Below are 23,229 nucleotides of genomic sequence, written 5' to 3' on the forward strand. Positions count from 1 at the left end.
CCTAAGGATTCCTATAGTTACGTGTTACTAGAAAACCAGAGCAGGAGCCATGTTGGCTTTTCTTCAAAACATGAGCCACATTGTGGTTAAGTCCCCGCACCCTACAAGGATAGGTTTCTATTTCTAGTTAGGAACCTGTGACCCCGTGATGTATGACTGCCCCTGGCCTGCCCCTTGCCCTGCAGAATGTTTCCAGGGGTACTTCGAGCTATACTTGCACCTACCAACTCTGTGATGTGACTCCTCAATGACATGATGGATATTCTTATCTTCTCATTTTATTTTTGATAACCACCAATTATCTTGTCCCTGTACATGCCCTTTTGCAGCTATTTTATATTGACCTTGTAGTTTTTCTTCCCCCATAAAAGGACCTTAAAAAACTAACCCAGGTTGCTCTCTAAAATCTCAACTTAGTGGATCATGGTCGGGCACACACATACACATAAAACATAATAAATATTTAGAACTCTTTGTGAGATGGGCGTGGTGGCACTGGTCTCGGTGAGTTCAAGACCAGCCTGGTCTACATAGTGAGTTCCACGAGAGCCAGGGCTACACAGAGAGATCCTGTCTCAAAAAACAAACAAGAACAGAAACAAAAAAGAGAGAGATATTTAGATTGTTACCTTTGTGTGTGTGTGTGTGTGTTTGTGTGTGTGTGTTAAAACAGGTATCACTATGTGGCCCCTAAGTAGCCCAGAACTCATGGATCAGCCTGCTTCTGCCTCCTTCTTAAACGCGGGGATTAAAGGCATATGCCGCTAACCCCAGCATAAAACTCCTTCACCTTGGCTCTTCTGATGCTCAGTTTCTGTTCTTTTTTTTTTTTCTGACACTGGTGGTTTGTGTTAAGCATATTTAAATACAGTACAATTTGGGGAAAAGTTTCCTGGTGTAACACAAGCCCATGTCCACAATAAAGCTTAAGGCATGATTACATCAAAATTCTTTTCAAATTACTTGTCACTTCTTGCATGAACATGATTCTATAGATAGGCTACATGTGTTACCTTAAGGGCCTACCTAGGTAGGGCCTAGTGTGGCAAGTGCTCTTTAACAGTCATGGAGATAGTGCAGAGGTCACTCAGGCTACTAACCATTTCTGGCCCTGTATGTGGGAGCCTGGCCACATATGGCCAGATATGGCCTGGCCCTACAGATAGCACAGAGGTGGCCTTGCCTGTTAACCTTCTTAGTTCTCAGCCTTCTGGTCAGAAAAAAGGTTATACATCTCTTCCTTTGAATAGATGACCCTGCATGTTCAACATTCCTGTTTTCCCTAGTGCTTATCTGTGAGTGTGTGCAAGGACCTCTGTATCCCTACAGATCGTTCTACTTGTATATTTATTTACACTAACTCATAGTCTCTCTTTACAATGTAATTCTTTGGGTTTTTTTGTTTTTGTTTTTTCGAGACAGGGTTTCCCTGTAGTTTCTAGAGCCTGTCCTGGAACTAGCTCTTGTAGACCAGGCTGGCCTCGAACTCAGAGATCCGCCTGCCTCTGCCTCCTGAGTGCTGGGATTAAAGGCGTGCGCCACCACCACCCGGCTTACATGGAATTCTTAAAGCTAAGTATACACTATTCTTTTTTTTAAAATTGATATTTATTGAGCTTTACATTTTTCTCTGCTCCCCTCCCTGCCTCTCCCCTCCCCCCTTCAACCCTTCCCCAAGGTCCCCATGCTCCCAATTTACTCAGAAGATCTTGCCTTTTTCTACTTTCTACTTCCCATGTAGATCAGATCTATGTAGGTCTCTCTTAGGGTCCGCATTGTTGTCTAAGTTCTCTGGGATTGTGGTTTGTAGGCTGGCTTTCTTTGCAGTTTCTGTCCTTGCAGTGTGATGAGTGACTGAAACCTAGCAGCCATTTCCTGACATCTCAGCTAGCAGTGAAGGTAAACTGAGGGCTCCTGTAGCCAAGACCCCTTAAGATCCCTAGGGGTTGGGAAGCTGTGAGGGCCGGGGTGGGGACCTAGGTCCAGGCCTAAAAGGAACACCTGTAGTACCTTCTTCTGTCTTTTGGAAGTCATTTGCAGAATTATCTTGACTTTTACCTTCTAGTCTAGAAGGTGCCCACATAAATCCTCAGTTCTACCTATTATTTTGTCAGTGTTACCAAAAATGGGAGGAGAGAAGGAGTGTTAGAGTGGCAGGTGATTGTCTAGGTTGAGGCGGGACCTTGTTATGGGCTCTTGGCTGAATTCCCTAAGTAGACTGGGCTGGCTTGGAATTAGTGTTGATTCTGCAGCTTCTCCTACAGAGACTGGGGACCTCCCAGCCAGCCTCACCTATAGACTCTCTGGGTTCTTCACTTCCTTGGGGTGAAAGGAGGACCTCAAGCGTGGTACCGAATTTTCTTCCTTGTTTTGTTTTTAGTAAAACGATTAAAGAATGTTTGTGGTTGGCTTTTGGGGCTCACCTAGCACCCAGGGAGGTGGGTAGGAGAATCAGTTCAAGGTCACCTTCAGCTACAAAGCAAGTTCCAGGGTGGCTGAAAAAGAGCATGTGAGAGGCAAGTATTTCCTGGTCATTTGTTCTTGAAAACTAATTTTAACATTTGAATTCCTTTATCTAGAAGGAGATGTTGGGTGGTACTTTACAGGCATTATCTTATGCAATCTTGAGTTCAACCTTGGGAGAATTATCACCTGATCACCAGATTTTACTTTTGAGGAAATCAAGTTGCAGAGACTTCCAACATTCCAAGGGAGAGAGTGCGCTCTCTCTCTCTCTCTCTCTCTCTCTCTCTCTCTCTCTCTCCCTCCCTCCCTCCCTCTCCCTCCCTCCCTCCTTCCCTCCCTCTTTCTCTCTCTCTCTCCCTCCCTTCCTCCTTCCCTCCCTATCTCTTCTTGCCTTGGCATGGATCCTGACAATATATGTACATTAAATAAGATGGTCTTAATGTAGCAGAGGCTAGTTTCAAACTATTTTTTTGGATGACCTTGAACTGCAGTCCCTCCTGGCTCCCCTTCCCTAATGCTGTTAAAAAGGTCTTGTGCTGACCTAGACGACAAAGAGGACCCTACATGGATCTACATAGAAAAGAGAAAAAAAAAGATCTCCTGAGTAAATTGGGAGCGTGGAGATCACAGGAGAGGGTGGAAGGGGGGGGTGCAGGGAGAGGAGCAGAGGAAAATGTATAGTTCAGTAAGAACAATTAAAAAAAAAACAAGCAAAAGGGTCTGTGCTGTGTTCTGTTTTTGAAATGTTATTGTATGTGTGTGTCATGTGTGCAGGCAGGCGTGACTTTGCATGCTGTATGAAGCCTGTTGTCCCCGTTCACCTTTTAGGTGCACCTTCTTTTACTCGCTGAACTAGGTCTCATTACAAGCAGCCCCTAAAAATATTTTGTATAATTTACATCTAAGAGTCGAAGTGTGACTGGTTTCATACGTCTAGGGGCAAGATCTTTGAAAAATCGTTTAAATTTGTTAAAGCATTTAAAAAACCTGGGATATGGTAGTGTTCCTGAGCACGAGTAAGGCTCTAGGTTCCGTTTCTAACATCAAAACAAAACAAAACAAAACAAAAAACCCAAAACAAAACAAACAAACTTCAAGGCGGGGGCGGCACACTCCTTTCACCTCAGCCTGCGGGGGACGAAGGTAGGTGGGTGGCTAAATTCAAGGCTAGCCCGCCTAGAGAGTGAGTTCAAGGACAGCCGGGACTACACCTCCGTGGAAACTCTGCCTTGAGAAAAATTAAAATAAATCCAATCCAACCCTGAGTGCGACTGTGGGAACCGCCTCGGCAGCCGGTTCCGAGGACTGTCTGCCTCCGCGGCGGCGCCTGGCGAGCGAGAACCGTTGGCCGTGCGGCCGGGGGCGGGGTCGCAGCGGGCGAGTGCGCGGCGGACGAGCCTGCGGTTCAAACGCCCTGCGCCCAGCACTGCGCCCTCCGCGAGTGCGCCGTGGCGTGACGCTGCAGAGCGGGCTCGCGCGAGCGGGGGAACCATGGTCTATTTCTTGCACCGGGTGCTGTGGCCGCAGGCCCTCGTCCTGCCCGACGCCCTGGATGACGCGCGGGACCGCTGCGTGGTGCAGGTGAGTGTGGCCGCCGCCCGGGTCGCGGGGCGAGCGCCCTTCCGTCGTGTGGCGCGCTGCGGGGCGGCCTCCTTCCCGAGGCCCGCGAGTTGGTCGTGACGGCTCCCTGGGGTTCGTGAGCAGGCCTACCGGGCCCCGTGGACGCCGCGTCCCGCCCCCGCGTGCTCCCAGACCTCGGCGCCACTGAAGGAGGCTCCGAAGTTCGAGCCCCTTCCATACTGAGTGCCCGCTGCGCGCCGGCGCCGCTCTCCTCAGCCCCCCACCCAGTGGGTCTCCTCAGCCTGATCCCGTCAGCCCCCCACCCAGTGCATCTCCTCAGCCTGCTCCCGTTATCCCCCCACTCCGTGGGTCTCCTCAGCCTGCTCCCCTCAGGACCCCCATCCAGTGGGTCTCTTCAGCCTGCTCCCCTCAGGACCCCCATCCAGTGGGTCTCCTCAGCCTGCTCTCCTCAGCCCCCCACCCAGTGCATCTCCTCAGCCTGCTCTCCTCAGCCCCCCACCCAGTGGGTCTCAGCCTGCTCTCCTCGGCCCCCCACCTAGTGGGTCTCCTCAGCCTGCTCCCCTCAGGCCCTCACCCAGTGGGTCTCTTCAGAGCCCACCCAACCAGACCCTTAGTCCCCTCCTCAGCGCCTCTTCAGCCCCTCTCCTCAGCCTTTTTCCTCAACCCTCAGCCCCTCTCCTCAGCGCCCCAAGTCCCTCTCTTCAGCTGCCCCAGCCCCTCTCCTCAGCGTCCCCAGTCTCTCTCTTCAGCTGCCCCAGCCCCTCTTCTCAGCTCGTCCAGCCCTTCTTAGCGACCTCAGAGCCCCCAGCCCCTCTCCTCAGCTGCTCACCTACCCACTCCATTAACCCTGTGGAGGAGGAAATTGGAAATCCCAGGTGGGTGAGTCTACACAGGAACTTGACCTGGAGTATGCTGACCTTGGATGCTCAGTGCCACGGCGGGGGGGGGGGGGGGGGGGGAAATTGTGGTGACTCCTGTTAACCCCAGTTCTTGAAAATTGTGTGTGTAAGAGAGAGATAGGATCTCCCACTGTAACCCAGACTGGCCTCAAACTCAGCTCTCCCTCAGTCTCCTGAGCACTGGGATTACAATTGCCTGACAATATGGCCAGCCCCTTTCAATTTTTTTTCCCCTTGAACTCTTGAAATCCTCCTGCCTCTGTCTCCACAGACCCCCACCCAGTGGGTCTCCTCAGCCCCTCCTTGGATTTAAAAGCCTGTAGCTCAATCCTCTGTTTTAAAGGTTCATGTAAAATTGGTTTGTATTTGCAAATACATAAAATTGATTTTTGTATACCAATTTTGTATTCTCTTGCCCTTCAAAAGTTAGTTATTTTGTTCGGGGTTTTGTTTTGTGGCTTTTACATGTGTGTGTAGATCAGAGTTGTTGGTAATGTATTCTCTCCATGCACTATGTGGATTTGGGGGATTGAGCTCATGTGAACAGGCACCTTCGTCTGATGACCCATCTTTCTGGGCCCCTACTTTATTTTGAAGTATGGGAATGAGACTGGTCTGGTGGCTCAGCAGTTAAGAGAGGACATGGGTTGGGTTCCCAGCACCTGTGGGGCCAGAAGAATATGGTCTATTCTCTGAATCTAGAGTTGCAGGCAGATATAGGTGCTGGGAACTGAACCGTGGTCCTGTGTGCCCTTTTAACCTCTGAGCCATCTCCTTAGCCCATTTTATTTTATTTTTTATTTTTGGAAATAAGGTCCTACCCTAGATCAGGCTAATCTGGAACTCACTAAGTAGCTCATGCTGGCCTTGCTTTCTCAACAATCCTCCTGTCTCCTACAACTGCTAGAATTACTGGTTTGTGTCATAACTTCCTGCTTGGAGTGTGTGTGTGTGTGTGTGTGTGTGTCTGAGCTCTCGACGCTACAGTTACAAGCAAGTGACACTGGACCCAACTTCTTTTTGCTTGGATTTGGGAGGTTGAATGCTTCATCTTTGTGTGTGCCAGGCAGGCATTTTACCAACTGATCATTCTTCTCCTCCCTCGGAGGTTTTAACTCATATTCGTATCTATTTCTTTGGGAGCTATAGAGCTCATTATATACCTCCATATTTATAAAAGGGTTAATTCAGGGCAGTGGTTAACGCCTTTAATCCCAGCATTAGGAGGCAGAGGCCAGCCTGGTCTACAGAGTCAGTTCCAGGATAGCCAGGGCTGTACAGATTAACCCTGTCTCAAAAAACAAAATAAGGACCCGGAGCGATGGCTCAGTGGTTAAGAGCACTGACTGCTCTTCCTAGAGGTCCCGAATTCAATTCCCAGCAACTACATGGTGGCTGCCATCTGTAATGAGATCTGGTGCCCTCTTCTGGCCTGTAGGTAGCCATATAGGCAGAACACTGTATACATAAAAAATAAATCTTAAAACAGCAACAAAAGCAAAACAAAAACAAACAAAAAAGGAAGACTGCATTCCCAGGGCTTAAATAGATTGCTGGCTTTGGTAACATCTATCTAGAATTTTTTTTTCTCTGTTTAATTTATCAAATTTATTGGAGTGAAATCTTGGGAGTTTTACATTATCTATTTTTGTTGCTGTTTGTTTGTTTGTTTTAGAGGGTTTCTTTGTAGCTTTGGAGCCTGTCCTAGAACTAGCTCCGATACACAGAGATCCACCTGCCTCTGCTTCCCGAGTGCTGGATTAAAGGCATGCGCCACCACCACCCGGCTAAATTATCATTTTTTTTCTTTTTTCTTTTTTTTGATTTTTCGAGACAGGGTTTCTCTGCAGCTTTTTTTAGAGCCTGTCCTGGAACTAGCTCTTGTAAACCAGGCTGGCCTCGAACTCACAGAGATCCGCCTGCCTCTGCCTCCCGAGTGCTGGGATTAAAGGCGTGCGCCACCACCGCCCGGCTAAATTATCATTTTTAAAAAACTTTATTTTGTGTGACAGGGTTTCTCTGTAGACCAGATTGACCTCTGGGATTAAAGGATAGTGTCACTACCACCTGGCATAAATCATCTTTTTAATGTATATGGTACCTGTAAATTTTTTTCTGGTTAATAATAACATTAGTTTTTTTTTTCTGGAGAACCTTTTTTTGTTTCATTAGTTGCGCGTCGTATCTTTACAACCAGAATCTGTTTCTCTTTGTCCTCTAGCACTGGGGTTATAAGCTTTGTCCGACTTTTATGTGGTACTGAAATTACCTGGTACAAGTGAGAAGGAAACATGGAACACACAACAAACCTGCTTAGGTGTTTATTAGAGGGGGCGTGTACAGGCCTGGGGAAGTCAGTGTGCACAGAAGGGGGGGGGGGGAAGATGGCACATCCAGCTTTTAAAGATGCCTAGTCATGTGCACAGTGGGTTTCAGCCAACATGTAAGCAAAGGCTTAGCAGAGTCATCCGTGGATGATGTAATCCACTCTATGTGGGTCACGCGGGGTCCTTTAACATTCCCAGGGGCCATTAGGCTCTTCTGCCTGAGGGCTTGTCTGCACATGCATGGCTCCTAGAATCCAGAAGTATCAGCCTTATTGTGGCTGAAATCATTACAGGTACTAGGGATCTGCTGTCACCTCTGTGTGTGACATGTACTTTGGGTCCTGTAAATTGCAGGAACTTCCAGAGACTTGGCAGTTGATTATTACCAAGATTTGTTAAGAAACCTCCTCCAAGGTAGACTGTTTGAACTCAGAGGAAATTGCATCACAAGAGTAGCTGAATCTGGAGGTGAATTCCTGATCCTCCAGCCTCTGGGTTACTGGGATCAAGAGTGTGTTTCATCATACCTAGCTAAGAAAATGTCCCCGTCCCCCCTCTTGGGAGACAAAGATTGCCACGAGTAAGTTTTGTTTTGTTTTTTTGAGATAGGGTTTCTCTGTGTAACAGCCCTGGCTGTCCTGGAACTCGCTTTGTAGACAGGCTGGCCTTGAACTCTCAGAGATCCGCCATTTCTGCCTCCCCAGTGCTGGAATTAAAGGCATGCGCCACAACCGCCCACCTCTTCCTGAGTTTTTGTTTGTTTGTGGGTGCTGGGAATTGAACCCGAGTCCTGGAAGAACAGTCAGCACTCTTAACCAGTGAGCCATCTCTTCAGCCCCTTCCTGAGTTTTTAAATCAATTTATTTGGGGGGAGTACATGCGAAGGTGGGGGTGCAGAGGTCAGAGGACAGCTCCTTCCGTCATACAGATCCTGGTAATCAAACTCAGTCCTGTGAGCAAGGGCCTGTACCAGCTGAGCCATCTCACCTCCCATTTTCTGACTGCTTAATTTAAGCACTCAGTTCTAAAACTGAACTTTCAAAACTGCCTTAACATCTCATAGGTTCTGGTAAGCTGTGCTTCCATTTGCATTTGATTCCAGAAGTAATAATAACTTACTACTATTATTTTTTAGGCTGGCTCTTGCTATGTGTACCTGGTTGGTCTTAAACTAACTGTGAAGATCAGACTGGCCCTGACCTCAGAGATATACCTGCCTTTGCCTCCCAAGTGGTAGGATTAAATATGTGCAATATCATACCTGGTTGTTGTGTTTTTTAATTTAATATGTCCTGTATATGGTATATGGAAAGCAAAGAACTACTTGTGGAAGTTGGTTTTTCTCAAGGATCAAATTCAGATCACCAGGCTTGGCAGCAAGCACCTTACCTGCTGAGCCATCTTGCTGGCAATGACCCCCTTTATGTTGAATGTTTGCAGGTCCTTTCTTTCTTTCTTTCTTTCTTTCTTTCTTTCTTTCTTTCTTTCTTTCTTTCTTTCTTTCTTCCTTCCTTCCTTCCTTCCTTCCTTCCTTCCTTTCTTTTTTTTGATTTTTTTTCGAGACAGATTTCTCTGTAACTTTGGAGCCTGTCCTGTCCTGGAACTCACTCTGTAGACCAGGCTGGCCTCGAACTCACAGAGATCCGCCTGCCTCTGCATCCCGAGTGCTGGGATTAAAGGCGTGCGCCACCACCACCCGGCTGCACAGATAATTTCTAACAATTTTTTTCTTTTTTGTCTTCTTGCTTAGGAGGAGGCATCACCCTACTCTTTGGTCAACATCTGCCTGGATGTCTTAGTTGCTACATTAGAGCAATGGTGTTCTAAAAGACCTGATGGAACATTGTGCCTTCCAGAGCATTGGCATCTCCCTCGAGAAATATCTGATCAGTTCCTTGAGAGGATGACTTGGCGAGGTACTAAACATTCTCTTTAGTTTGTTCTTAAAGTGCTTTACCTTTTTGTTGTCTGTGTGTCTCACTGAGTTTAATTAGGGTAGTTTACAGAGCCATTGACATGGGGTTATTTACAGGAGCACAGACTCCCCTCAGCAGTGGCTATACTATTGAAGACAACCTCATACCCTCATCCCCACCCCCACCCCACCCACCATGAGCACAGCTGTAACCCTGCTTGGCGGGTCACCTATTCAGGGTCCTCTGAAGAGGCGCTACCTGGAAGACATGGGCTGAAGAGAGGAAGGAGACCAAGCAAGATTCTATTGTCAAGGTCTCGTTTATTGGGGTGAAGGTTACAGCTTATATAGCCCTTGAAAGAGGAACTTGACATGGGGTGGGGGTAGGAGTAGGAACTTTGCTGGGGTAACGGAAGGTCATCAGTCGGCACCTGGTGTAAGCCGAAACATGTGATCCATTAACATTTTTTAAGATAGTTGGAATAAGGGGCGGGTTCCGTTAACATAGTTCAAGATAGTTGGGATGTGGAGCGGGTTCTCTGTAAACATCCTTAGGGCAATGACCTCTGCTATCCTTTAGGACAATGGTCCCTGACACACAGCAACCATTAATTACATTTATATCCTCATGGGGATGGGTGCATAGAGAACACCCATTTAGGGCTCAGCTTTCAACAGGCTCATGTGTGTTATGTGTATATGGGTGCCCGTGTGCGTACACATGCAGAGGCTAAAAGAGGACATCAGGTGATCTGCTCTTATCATTTTCTTACTTAACTCCATGAGAAATACATAATATCTTACTAAGTCTGGAGCTAGGCTGACCATCAGCAAGCTCTAACCACTCCTGTCTCCACACCTACATAGCTCTGGGGTGATAGACATGTTTGGTCATGGTGGGCCTCTCACTTGAGTGCTGGGATTTGAACTCCTGTTTTCATGTTTGCACAGCAAGTACTCATACCCCCTAAGCTGTCTCCTGAGCTCCAACAGCTAGTCATTCTTAGCAGTAATAAACCTCTTCAACCAAAGCTGATAGCAATGTTGATCTGTAAAAGTATTTAGAAGGTAGTGTCACAGGTATGTTATGTCCAGTTAACAAAATGACAGCAGTACCTTCCCTGCTAAGGCCTCTACCTCCCTGGCTTGCAGGCTTTTGACCAAGCTTACAGTACCAGAGATAAATTCCCTCATGTGGCATGGACCTCAAATCCAACTGAAGAGCAGCTGATTTTTCCTATGACAGACTTGCAGCTATTGCCCCAGTGGGCGAGTCTTGCCCGTCCCCTCGGTAGTTAGTATACACAGTCCACAGCTGAGTAAAACTTGACAGTTTTCCCCTAATAGCATCTTTCGGTATTCCATAAGGTCTGGCCAGCAAGGGAAGAAGCTTCATTGCTTGATTCCTCATACAATCAAAGTATATGGTTTCTTTAGTACGGTATTTGTTACCTTCTAATTCTAGAGAGCATCTAAGAACAGTGACAATAACCTGTATTATTTGGGGAAATATAAGGAACCTCAGTGCTTAATAATTTGAAAAAATACCTTTATTTATAGTTTTTAACTTTGATTATCTCAATCTTTACAGGATAATCTAATTTTGTAAGCTATTCTTGCTGCTAGCCTAATAGGTAAAGGAAATGAAGCCATTGTCATTGATCTGCTTCTGGTTTCCAACATTCTTATCTTCTTATCCAGTGTTCTCTACACTATGGGTGTGAACTTTTAAAGTTTCTTTGGGGATGAAGATGTAGCTCAGTGGTGGAAGACATGTCTAGTGAGTTTCAGGACACATACACACACGAGCCAGACTCGATGGCACATGCCTATAAATTCAGCACTTGAGAACCGGAGGCAGGAGGATCAGAATGTCAGTCCTCTTCAGCTCATAGTGAGTCTGAGTCCAGTTGGGGCTCTAGGACATTCTGACTGGGGTGAAAAAAACAGCAACAAAGGAGAGAGCAGCAAGAAGGCTTAGTTAGTGTAAGGGCACTGAACACTAAGTCTGATGGCCCAAGTTCTAGCCCTGGAGCCTACATGGTGGAAGGAAAGAATAAGTTCTGTGAGTTGTCTTCTGACTTCACACATGCACTATGGCATCAGTGTACCCCCTCCCCACCGAATAAATAAATTGTAAAAAATCAGAACAGCAACAAGAAATGATCTCAAAATCAGGTATGTAGCTCAAGATGCTCTTCAACTCCTGATCCCTCCTTCCTCCATCTCTCAAATGTTGGGATCACAGGTTTTCACCATCACACCTGGCTATATCTTTCTTTTCTTTTTTAGGGGTGGTGGTGGTTTCTCTGTGTAGCCTTGGCTGTCCTGAAACTCGCGCTGTTACTCTGTAGACCAGGCTGGTCTCAAAACTCAGAGATTTGCCTGCCTCTGCCTCCTGAGTGCTGGGATTAAAGGAGTACGCCACCACCACCTGGGGCTTTTTTTTTTTTTTTGAAACATGTACTAATTTAACCTGACATTAAGCACTCAGCGTAATGGTAGAAGGCTATAAAGAAGACAGAGTTGCGCAGGGCGGTGGTGGCGCATGCCTTTAATCCCAGCACTCCGAGGCAGGTGGATCTCTGTGAGTTCAAGGCCAGCCTGGTCTACAAGAGCTAGTTCCAGGACAGGCTCCAAAGCCACAAAGTAAACCCTGTCTCGAAAAACAAAACAAAAAAAGAGAAATTTTTATTTAATTTGTATGTTTGTGTGTGCTCATGCACATGAGCGGCCAAGTCACATGTATGTATGTCAGTCTGCTCTCACTTTCCAACACACATGGGTCCTGGGGATAAAATACTTGGGTCATCAGGCTTTGCAGCAAGCACCCTTACCCACTGAGCCTTCTCAGTGGTCCCCAGCTATGTCTTTCTGAAAATATAAATATAAGCTAGGAGTGATAGCTGGGCTACAGAATGAGTCCCTGTCTAAAACACACACACACAACCTTCCATAAAACACACCACTCTCACCAGTCCCAGTTTTATCAGTCATATTTTCCTACTGTGAGTTCAAGTTCTTTTTTGTTTTGTTTTTGTTTTTGTTTTCAAGACAGGGTTTCTCTGTGGCCATGGAGCCTGTCCTGGAACTAGCTCTTGTAGAGCAGGCTGCCCTCAAACTCACAGAGATCCGCCTGCTTCTGCCTCCCAAGTGCTGGGATTAAAGGCGTGTGCCACCACCGCCCAGCATGTACAAGTATTTTAATTATCTACTGGTGAGCCCTCCAAGATTGAGTTCCTTGGGCCACAGGTGTCTGATGTGCCCATTGCTTAGCATGGAATCTTTTTGGTTTTTCGAGGCAGGGTTTCTCTGCAGCTTTAGAGCCTGTCCTGGATCTAGCTCTTGTAGACCAGGCTGGTCTCGAACTCACAGAGATCCGCCTGCCTCTGCCTCCCGAGTGCTGGGATTAAAGGCGTGCGCCACCACCGCCCGGCTGCTTAGCATGGAATCTTTATACATGCTTTATAAATCTTTGCTAAGTGGAGTCTAGTATAGCTGTTTATCTTACAGATGGAGACAATAAAGTCTTCTGGGGTTGCAGCGATGGCTCAGCAGCTAAGAGCATAGTTGCTCTTGCAGAACCCAGGTTTTGTTCCCAGTACCCATATAGTGGCTCACAACCATCTGTAACATCAGTTCCAGGGGATTGGATGCCCTCTTCTGACGTCATGAGGGCAAAACAGTCATACACATAAATCAATCAAAAATTTTTTAATAAAGAAAATGGGGATAAGTGGCTTGTTAGTCATTCTGGATTTTGATTTAGAGTGATTATAACAGAACAAGCCAGGTGTATTGGCGCACGCCTTTAATCCTAGCACTGGGGAGGCAGAGGCAGGCAGATCTCTGAGTTTGAGGCCAGCTTGGTCTACAGAGTAAGTTCCAGGACAGCCAGAGCTACACAATGAGACTTTGTCTTGAACCCCCACCCACCCTAAAGTGATTATAATGGGGTTACTTGCTTATTGTTTGTTCACCTATTTGGTTTTATGTTTTGTTTCTTTGAACAAGGTTGGTGTAGATTAGCCTGAGCTCCGAAGTATAATCTTCCATAAATTGACCTTAGGCAAATTAAATTCTTATGTTTCCTCATCTATCTGACAGTAAGTACCAATAGTTCCCCTGTAGGGTTAGTGCAAACAATGAATGAGGTAAGCTTAGTGAAGCGTTTAGAACAGCTGCTGGCACAGAGCAGGCAGTCAGAATTTGGTCAGAATTTTTAGTAGCGTCTGTCTGTCTTCATTCACTGCTGCATCATGGCCAGGAAAGGCATAAAATTTGGTTGTTGTTGTAAGCGGTTCTGCTTCTCTTACAGGCAAGTTGACTGACAGAACAACAGCCATTTTCCAAGGCAAGCAAACGAATCTGAAGCGGATAAGTATCCAGAGAGCTAAACTCTCGGCAGCAGCCTTCACAAGAGCTTTCTGCCATCACAAGCTTGTTCAAGTGAATGCCACCTCAGTAGACTCTGAGCTTCTAGCCCCAGACATCATCCACGCTCTCCAAAGCAGTGCCTGGATCCAGGAAAACCTTCAGTGCCTTCTGTTAGACTCAGCTAGTGTCCCTCAAGACTCAAGACTACTGGCCTTGGGTCAGTTTGTTGGCATTCGCACTTTAAGCGTGGCCAATGTGTCCTTTTGGAGTGAAGACCTAGTGAGCGTTTCTCGGTTACCAAAGCTGGAAAGCTTGGACATCTCCAATACTCTGGTCACTAATATCTCTGCACTCCTCACCTGTAAGGACCGACTTAGATCTCTCACCATGCACTATCTGAAGTGCCTGACCATGACCAGTTCACAGATCCTTGCAGTCCTCAGACAGCTGAAATGCCTGCTTCACCTTGATATTTCTAATCACAAGCATCTCAGGTCAGACCTGGCTTTCCATCTGTTACAGCAGAAGAACATCCTGCCCAACCTAGTATCCCTGGATATTTCTGGGGGCCTTGACATCACTGATGAAGTTGTGGAATCCTTTCTACAGCAGCGGCCTGACATGCGGTTTGTGGGACTTTTGTCCACGAATGCTGGTTATGCTAATTTCTTTATCACAAAGCAAGGCTTGAAGGTTTGTTTTAACATACATTTTTGTTTTATTTGTTCAGAACATTATATGTTCTTGTACATTAGAATCTATATTAGTTTGGCTTGTTTATATAGAGTCCTTAATAGTTTTTATTTTATTTTTGTTTTTTGCTTTGAGACAGGGTTTCTTAACATGGCCCTGGTTGTTCTGGAATTCACTGTGTAGACCAGGCCAGCCTTCAGCTCACAGAGATGCACCTGTCTCTGCCACCTAAGTGGTGGGATTAAAGGTGTGCACCACCACTGTTGGGCTCAGCTAGTGTTCTTAATTACTGAGCCATCTCTCCAGATCCCTGGAAAATAATTTTTTAAAGAGCATGTAAGGAGGCAGAGGCAGGTGGATTGTGAGTTTCAAGTCAGTTTGGGCTGTGCAGTAAGAGCCTGTCTCAACAGAACAAAAGCACTTTCTTGTCAGTTTGAGTGCTGGGAAGATGAAGGGAGTGAGGGAGGCAGGTGGATGTTTTAAGTTTCTTTTCATTTTGTAAGATCCTTATTTGTTGTATCTCTTCTGTTTAGTTTTTGTTTACTTGTTCCTTACTGCCAAGGAATGTTGAAAACTTGATCATATCTAGTATTCTTTTTTCTTAAATCCTTATGTTTTGGAGAGCAGCTACAGGAGAGGGTGTAGTAGAAAGTATGGTTGAAAATCTGGAGACCTGTCACCTTTAGGCTAATCGAAGTGGGCTGTTTAAAACATATCATCCTGTAGCCAAAACAATCCTGTACAATAAAGGAACTTCTGGAGGCATCACAATCCCTGACTTCAAACTCTACTACAAAGCTATAGTACTGAAAACAGCCTGGTATTGGCATAAAAACAGACAGGAGGACCAGTGGAATCAAATTGAAGACCCGGGTATTAATCCACATACCTTCGAACACCTGATTTTTGACAAAGAAGCAAAAAAATATAAAATGGAAAAAAGAAAGCATATTTAACAAGTGGTGCTGGCATAACTGGATATCAACATGTAGAAGAATGCAAATAGATCCATATCTATCACCATGCACAAAACTGAAGTCCAAATGGATTAAAGACTTTAACATAAAGCCAGCCACACTGAACCTCAGAGAAGAGAAAGTGGGAAGTACACTTGAACACATTGGCACAGGAGACCACTTTCAAAATATAACCCCAGTATCATCGACAATGAGAAAAACAATTAATAAATGGGACCTCCTAAAACTGAAAAGCTTCTGTAAAGCAAAGAAGACAAAACGACAGCCTACAGAATGGGAAAAGATCTTCACTAACCCTACATCGGATAGAGGGCTGATCTCCAAAATATACAAAGAATTCAAGAAATTGGTCATCAAAAGAACAAATAACCCAATGAAAAAAAATGGAGTATAGACCTAAACAGAGAACTCTCAACAGAGGACTCTAAAATGGCTGAGAGACATTTAAGGAAATGTTCAACATCCTTAGTCATCAGAGAAATGCAAATCAAAACAACCCTGAGATTCCATCTTACACCTCTAAGAATGGCCAAGATCAAAAACACTGCCAAGTTATGCTGGAGAGGATGTGGGGTAAAGGGAACACTCCTGCATTGCTGGTGGGAGTGCAAACTGATACAGCCCCTTTTGGATGTCAGTGTGGCGATTTCTCAGAAAGTTAGGAAACAACCTTCCTTAAGATCCAGCAATACCACTTTTGGGTATATATCCAAAGGATGCTCAATTATACCTCAAGGACATGTGTTCAACTATGTTCATAGCAGCATTGTTTGTCATAGCCAGAACCTGGAAACAACCTAAATGCCCCTTGACTGAAGAATGGATAAGGAAAATGTGGTACAGTTACACAGTGGAGTACTACACAGCAGAAAAAAATGACATCTTGATATTTGCAGGCAAATGGATAGACCTAAAAAACATTGAGTGAGGTTACCTAGACCCAGAAAGACAAATATAATATGTACTCACTCATAAGTTGTTTTAAGACATAAAACCAGCCTACAATTCACAATCCCAGAGAAACTGGAAAACAAAAAGGACCCTAAGAGAGACATACATGGATCTAATCTACGTGGGAAGTAGAAAAAGACAAGGTCTCCTAAATAAATTGGGAGCATGGGGCCCATGGGAGAGGGTAGAAGGGCAGGGGAGAGGAAGGGAGGAGAAAAGAGAAATGTATAACTCAATAAAATCAGTAATAAAGAACAAACAAAAAAACAACTCCTCACCCTGGGATAGCAAAGCAAGGAAGAGTTATGGCATATGAGAAATAGGGTTAGCACCAAGAATGAGCGCTCTCCTTTTTCTGTGCCTTCCGGCTTTGACTGGATGTTTTCTCCTGTGTGAATCTTCCCATAGACCTCCACTGTGATTGTTGATTGTTGGAACTTTGCACACTCCTGTGTGGCTTTTTTGCTGTTTGCACTAGAACTGTACCCTGGGCTTCACCAAGGCAAATCTCCAAAGCACAGCTAATTAAGGGTTTATGGGTTTTGTCTCCCCCCCCCCCCCAAGTTCTTGATTCAGATAGGATGCTGGTCTCAGATTTGAGAGTTCTCTTGCCTCTGCCTCCCGAGTGTTGGGATTCCAGGCATAACTGGACTGTAGTTTAGGGAGAAGTGCCTGACCCTGACACCACCACCAGCTTGCTTTGTTATGGTACCAAGCTGCACATTTCGCTCCTAGGATAGATCTGTAATTGGAGGTTGAGGAACACAAGATTCTCTTAGAATTAGGACTAAAGGGAACAACTTTGTAAACACCTACTATGGCCCTGAAGCTGTGGGCACCCAAATGCTTGTGTGAGGAGGTGAAGCTTCCTGTGACTCCATATTTTTCAGGTTGCTGGAGGAGCCAACCTGCATCAGCTCTCTGAAGCCCTGAGCCGGTATGGGAACAGGTCGTGTTTTATGAAGGAAACGCTCTGCATGCTCTTCACAGAGACACTCTCACTGCACGCCATTCTGCCTGCCATTCTAAAGGTACCTCAGGAGGTCTCGGCTTACCTTACCTGGGCATTGAAAGCTGTTTACTAGCAGGCATGGTGGTGCACACCCTTAATTCCCAGCATTCTAGAGGAGGCTGGGGACAGGTCAGTGGGAATTCCAGGTCTCGAAACAAAACGAAAAAACTGTTCATTGAGCACTGCAGGAAGATAATAGTAGCATTGTATTTTTTTTTAAAAAAATACAAAACAGTTAGGAATTTGTAGGAATTGAATTCACTTTGCTCTAGACATTTCCTATGCATGTACTTATTTGTTTGGTCTTAAAACTCATAACTGATTTTTTTCATTCTTTTTCTTTTGTGAGTCTCAGGTTGGGCTTAAGCTTCATGTTGCTGAGGGTGATCTTGAATCACTGAACCTCCTACATCTACCTCTTAGGTGCTGGAATTACAGGCATGTGCCACGATGTCCAGCGTGTGTAGTCGGGTGACTGAGTACACCTCGTGGTAGGAGGCGCTGTAGCACTATGCCACAGCCCCAACTCCAGCCTGGATTTTCTGATTCTCTTCTGACCAAGTGCTAGGACTGCGGGCATGTTTACACACCTGGCTTATGTCATCCTGGGCTTTGAACCCAGTACTTTGTTTATGCTAGGCAAGTGTTCTATTAACTGAGCTAGATTTCTTGTCCTAAAGTCAGATTTTCTGAAAGAAAGCAAGAACAGAACAAAATGAAATGAACTGTTACCTGGAATAGTGGTACATACTTGTGAATCCAGTACTCCAGAATCCATCTTTCCAGGATGCAAAGATGGGAGGATCAGAAGTTCAAGGTTATCTTTGGCAAGGCCAGCTTGGGATACATTTTTTTTTTTTTTTGGTTTTTCGAGACAGGGTTTCTCTGCAGCTTTAGAGCCTGTCCTGGAGCTAGCTCTTGTAGACCAGGCTGGTCTCGAACTCACAGAGATCCGCCTGCCTCTGCCTCCCGAGTGCTGGGATTAAAGGCGTGCGCCACCACCGCCCGGCAGCTTGGGATACATTATAGCTGAATTTTGGCTTAGGAAATGATAAACTTAGTTTTATTTTTATTTTTTACACATCAGAAAGCATTCACACTATCATGAGTTTATCCATACTGACTTGCTTCATCACATGTAAAACTCATTTTTTAAATTTATTTTTTACATACATACAGGCAAAACACTCATAAAGTAAATCTAAAAAAGAAAATTTAACTGGGCGATAGTGGCATATGCTTTTAATCCCAGCACTAAGGAAATACCCTCAAACGGTATAATCTTTGTGATGTTTATGTCTCTTACAGTGCTTGTCACAGCAGCTTGGGTGGTGGTTTGGGAAATGATCATGCAATTCGTGGCACATAAAGAGATTCACACCCAGAGTACCTAGCTAGTCAATGGCTTCATTGGATTTGAAGCAATTGCAGCAATTCCTCAATGTCCTACAGAATAAATGCTAAGAATAGGAAGTCTGTTATTAGCCCAATAAGCAGACAGTTGTACCAGCCAAAATAGACTGAAGACAATACCACACTTTTGTGTGTGTGTGTGGGGGGGGGGTGTTTCTCTGTGTAGCTTTGCCTGTCCTGGAAATCTCGCTCTTTAGACCAGGCTGGCCTCAGATTCAGAGATCCACCTGCCTCTGCCTTCCGAGTGCTGGAATTAAGGCATGTGCTACCACTGCCCAGCCACCAGATTTTTTCATGGTGTCTTGTCCCTCTAAAATAAATTTTTCTCAGCTTGTTGCTATAGGAATGAGGAATCATCCACAGGATCTGCCAGTGCAGTTCACAGGTAGTGCTTGTATCCTCAACCTGATTCGCGAGAACCTGGCTAAGGGAATGCCTGTTCGTCTGTTGTCAGAGGTCACCTGTCTGCTCTTCGAAGCAACGAAAAATTTTCCGTTCTACAAACAGGTAATTTGAATTAAATTGCTGACTGATACTTAACTTTAGAGCACATGCAGGAAAAATACATATTACTGAATTGCAGTTTTTGTTCTTTTTTAAAAAATATTTATTTATTTATTATGTATACAATGTTCTGTCTGTGTGTATGCCTGCAGGCCAGAAGAGGGCACCAGACCTCATTACAGATGGTTGTGAGCCACCATGTGGTTGCTGGGAATTGAACTCAGGACCTTTGGAAGAGCAGGCAATGCTCTTAACCGCTGAGCCATCTCTCCAGCCCCCAGTTTTTGTTCTTTTATAGATAAAATAGTACTCAGCATTACAGAGAAAAGTAAGAAATATCGATATGCAATGAAGCATTTACTCAGAAAGCTGGGCAGGGTGGTATACACTTTTAATCCCAGTGCTTGGAGGCAGAGGTACTCAGACCTCTGAGAGTGTGAGGCCAACCTGGTCTGTGAGCGAGTTCCAGGCCTGCCATGGCTACACAGAGAAACCCTGTTTCAAAATATATATATAATAAAAAAAAATTTACTAAGAAACATTCACTTGCTAGGTGGTGGTGGTGCACGCCTTCAATCCCAGACTCAGGAAGCAGAAGCAGGCGGATCTCTGAGTTTGAGGGTAGCCTGGTGTACAAAGCTAGTTCTAGGACAGCTAGGGCTGTCTCGAAAAACAAAGAAAAAAAAAAGCCCATCCACTAACATTATCAGGCAGGTGTGATGGCACTCACCTATAATCCTAGCACTTGGGGTGGAGGCAGTAGGACCAGAATAGCAGGTAATTATCTGCTACTACATATGGAGTTAAAGGCCTGACAGGGCTACATGAGATCCCCTCTCAGACAAACAAATCCCAGGGAAAAAAGAAAGTAAAAGTTAGCATTTAGCAGGTGAACGTGCCAAGCCTTAAGATCTGAGTTTGATCCTTGAGACTCAGGATGGAAGGGGAAAAATAAACCAAAACAAACCGCACCTCCTGTAAATTGCTTTCTGATGCACAAGTGTGTGCGCTCATGCTCATGCACACACACTCTTTCTCCCTTTCTAAATAAAGGCAATAAAATATTTTTAATTAGGTGAATGAAATCATAGATCTAAATATAAAAGTTAAGGTCATGAAATGTTTAGGAGAAAATATTTTTTACCTCACTAATTAAAGATAGGTTAGGTTACTAAAAGCAAAGGCTTTTCTTCAAGGTTGGGGACATAGCTCAGTGAAAGAGGACTTGCTAGCCTAGGTGAGGCCAACATCCTGGTTTCTAGCTCCAGCACCAGAATATAAACCACCCAAATTAAAAGTTTATGGGTTGGGAATACAGCTCAGTGGCAGAACACTTACTGGCTTGCATGGGCTTGTAAGTTTTAGTTCCCAGCCCCTCAAAATAAATAAATGAATAAAGAAAAGTTGAGGGACTAGGGAGATGGCTCAGTGCAGGCATGAGTTTAAGTTCCTAAAGCTGCCTGGTGGTGGTGCTGCACACATGCCTTTAATCCCAGCACTCAGAGGCTGAGGCAGGGAGTCAGCTAGGGATACCTAGTAAAACTGTCTCAGAAACATAAGCCAGAAAGAAGGAAAGAGAGAGAGAAAGAGAGGGAGGGAGGAAGGAAGGAAGGAAGGAAGGAAGGAAGGAAGGAAGGAAGGAAGGAAGGAAAAGAAGTGCAGAGCAATAAAGGAAGGTACTCAAGTAAACACACAGATCTCTCTCTCTCTCTCTCTCTCTCTCTCTCTCTCTCACACACACACACACACACACACACACAAACTAACAATGAATTTAAACATGAATGTTCATAGTGTCCTAATTTGGAATCATCAAAAAGTGGAGTGACCAACAGCAGATGAATTAGGTACTCAGATGTAATGCGATTGTTTTAAGGAGTCCTACAGAGGTACTGGTACATGAAACACAGGTAACCCTAAACAACATGAGTCAAGCAAAACATGCTAAAGAGTGGGTAGGTGACATGACTGCTGAAATCTTGACTGCGGTGGTGGCTATTCAGCAGCATAAACGTTTTCAGTCTAATTGGAATGCATGATAGCTCTCAGGATAAAGGCACCTTCACCCATCCTGGTAAGGCAAGTTTCATCTCCAGGACCCACACGATGGAAGAAGAAAGCGGGTTACTCTAAGTTGTCCTCTGACCTCTGCATGTGTGCTGTGATGTGCACACACACATGCACACCCACACACAGAGACACACACAATTAATGTAATTTAAAAAAATGAAGGTTGGGGTCATCTCTCCTGGACTGGAGAGATGGCTCAATAGTTAAGAGCGCTGGCTGTAGCGGGGTGGTGGTGGCCCACACCTTTCATTCCAGCACATGGGAGGCAGAGGCAGGTGGATCTCTGTGAGTTCGAGTCCAGCCTGGTCTACAGCACAAGTTCCAGGACAGCCAGAGCTGTTACAGAGAGGCCTTGTCTCAAATCAAAACAGCAAAACAAGAGCACTGGCTGCTCTTCTAGAGCACCTGTATTCAATTCCCAGCACCCACATGGCAGCTCACAGTTGTCTGTATTCTAATTCCAAGAGATCTGACATCCTCACACAGACATACATGTAGGCAAAACACCAGTGCACATGAAATAAAAATAAATGAAAAAAGATATATATTAAAAATGGGAGTTAGTCTTTTTTAAAAATGATTTATTTTTATTTTATGTGCATTGGTGTTTTGCCTGCTTGTATGTCTGTGTGAGAGATCTTGGAATTACAAACAGTTGTGAGTTGCCATGTGGGTGCTGGGAATTGATCCCAGGTCCTCTAGAAGAGCAGTAACCACCAAGCCATCTCTCCAGCTCGTGACTTGGTATTTAAGAGTATAATTCAGTCTTTATTCCAACTGTAGGAGTAAATTAAAACCCTGGAGAGGACTCCATAAGAAGTGAGGTGTCCATACCACACCAGCCATGTATCTTATCCTGGCTCAGAATGGAGCATCACGTTTGCTTACGAGTGTCTGTCTTTTCTTCCCTAAAAGTTACAGAAGAATTGCCTTCTCTCCTTAACCAGTTCCAGGATTCTTTGTGACGTTCCGTTTGACAGGCAAGTACATAAAACATCTTATTGAGTTCGGGCTGGCAGCACTTGGCTACTCCCCTTCTTACTGGAGTGTGCTTCTCCTAGAGTCTCTCTGAAATGTTCTTATTTTCATTGATAAGGCTTCAGAAGTTGACATTTTTACTTTAATTTTTAAAATTGTCTTTAGCATGTATTATACACAATACTGGATTTCTTTATGATATTTTCATGCCTTTATATAATGTATTGCTATTATTCAGCCCCGTTTGTTCCGGTCTATTCTGAGCCTCTTCCTCTTACCAACTAGTCATCCTTCTTTCTACTTTTCATTTGTCATTTGTGAACCTCTTAGCTTAATTAGGCTTACTTACAGGAAAATCAACAGTGAGGGTTTATTTACAGGGAGAGGCACGGGCAATTTGCCACAGGACACACCACTGAAGAAAATATCCCTCCCTCTGAGATAAGCCATTAACTGGATAGACTCTAAGGGACAGGTGGGGCCTCATGAGCCCTGTCATATTTAACTGATTTATTCTCGGGCAGGGGCTGGACCTCGGGAGCCTCTCCACTGTCAGCCTTTAACTGTGGATAGATGTTTTTAGAAGGAGAAGAAAGGATTTATTTTCACTTTTTATAATTTTATAAATTTTATGTACCTGTGAGAAAAAATTCTGCTTTTCAGGTTTGATGCTGCCAAGCTTGTTATGAAGTGGCTGTGCAAGTCTGAGAACCCCAAGATGCAAACAATGGCAGTGACCATCATCTCCATCCTAGCCCTGAAGGTAGGCATGCACCAGAGCCACCGTTTCCCCTTCCTAGGCTTGGGAAACTTGGCCACTTCACTTGGCTCTGCTGTTTGTTTGCAGCTCCTGCCCGAGCAGACTGAACAGCTACAGGAAGAGCTCGTCATGACAGTCAAGGTGAGCTGTGAGCAGAGGGGGTCGCCACTCCTGCCCCACCATCTGGGGATTGAACCCGGGGCCTTGTGCATGCTAGGCAAATGCTCTACCGCTCAACTATCTTTGGCCCTTAATACTTTTAAGAAAAAAAGAATTTTATGAATGAAGCATTTATTATTTTTAAGT

At 45.1% G+C, this 23,229-nt stretch overlaps 1 protein-coding gene and 1 non-coding gene across 2 annotated transcripts in view; one reads left to right on the plus strand and one right to left on the minus strand.

The window, feature by feature from the left end:
• The first annotated feature begins 3,957 nt into the window (after positions 1–3,957).
• LOC119816700 (protein zyg-11 homolog A-like) overlaps positions 3,958–23,229 on the plus strand; it is a 31,719-nt gene continuing 12,447 nt past the window's right edge. The window contains exons 1-8 of the mRNA XM_038333577.1: positions 3,958–4,047; positions 9,024–9,189; positions 13,507–14,258; positions 17,077–17,217; positions 18,942–19,118; positions 22,101–22,165; positions 22,827–22,926; positions 23,011–23,064. Coding sequence (XP_038189505.1) covers positions 3,958–4,047; positions 9,024–9,189; positions 13,507–14,258; positions 17,077–17,217; positions 18,942–19,118; positions 22,101–22,165; positions 22,827–22,926; positions 23,011–23,064 — 1,545 coding nt within the window. The remainder of the gene's footprint in view (positions 4,048–9,023; positions 9,190–13,506; positions 14,259–17,076; positions 17,218–18,941; positions 19,119–22,100; positions 22,166–22,826; positions 22,927–23,010; positions 23,065–23,229) is intronic.
• On the minus strand, positions 18,278–18,340 carry LOC119818134. Its single transcript, XR_005286043.1, has one exon. It is a non-coding gene; the product is annotated as a small nucleolar RNA Z39 (small nucleolar RNA).

The sequence above is a fragment of the Arvicola amphibius genome, chromosome 6 (assembly GCF_903992535.2).
Source record: "Arvicola amphibius chromosome 6, mArvAmp1.2, whole genome shotgun sequence".
Classification (NCBI taxonomy): Eukaryota; Metazoa; Chordata; class Mammalia; order Rodentia; family Cricetidae; genus Arvicola; species Arvicola amphibius.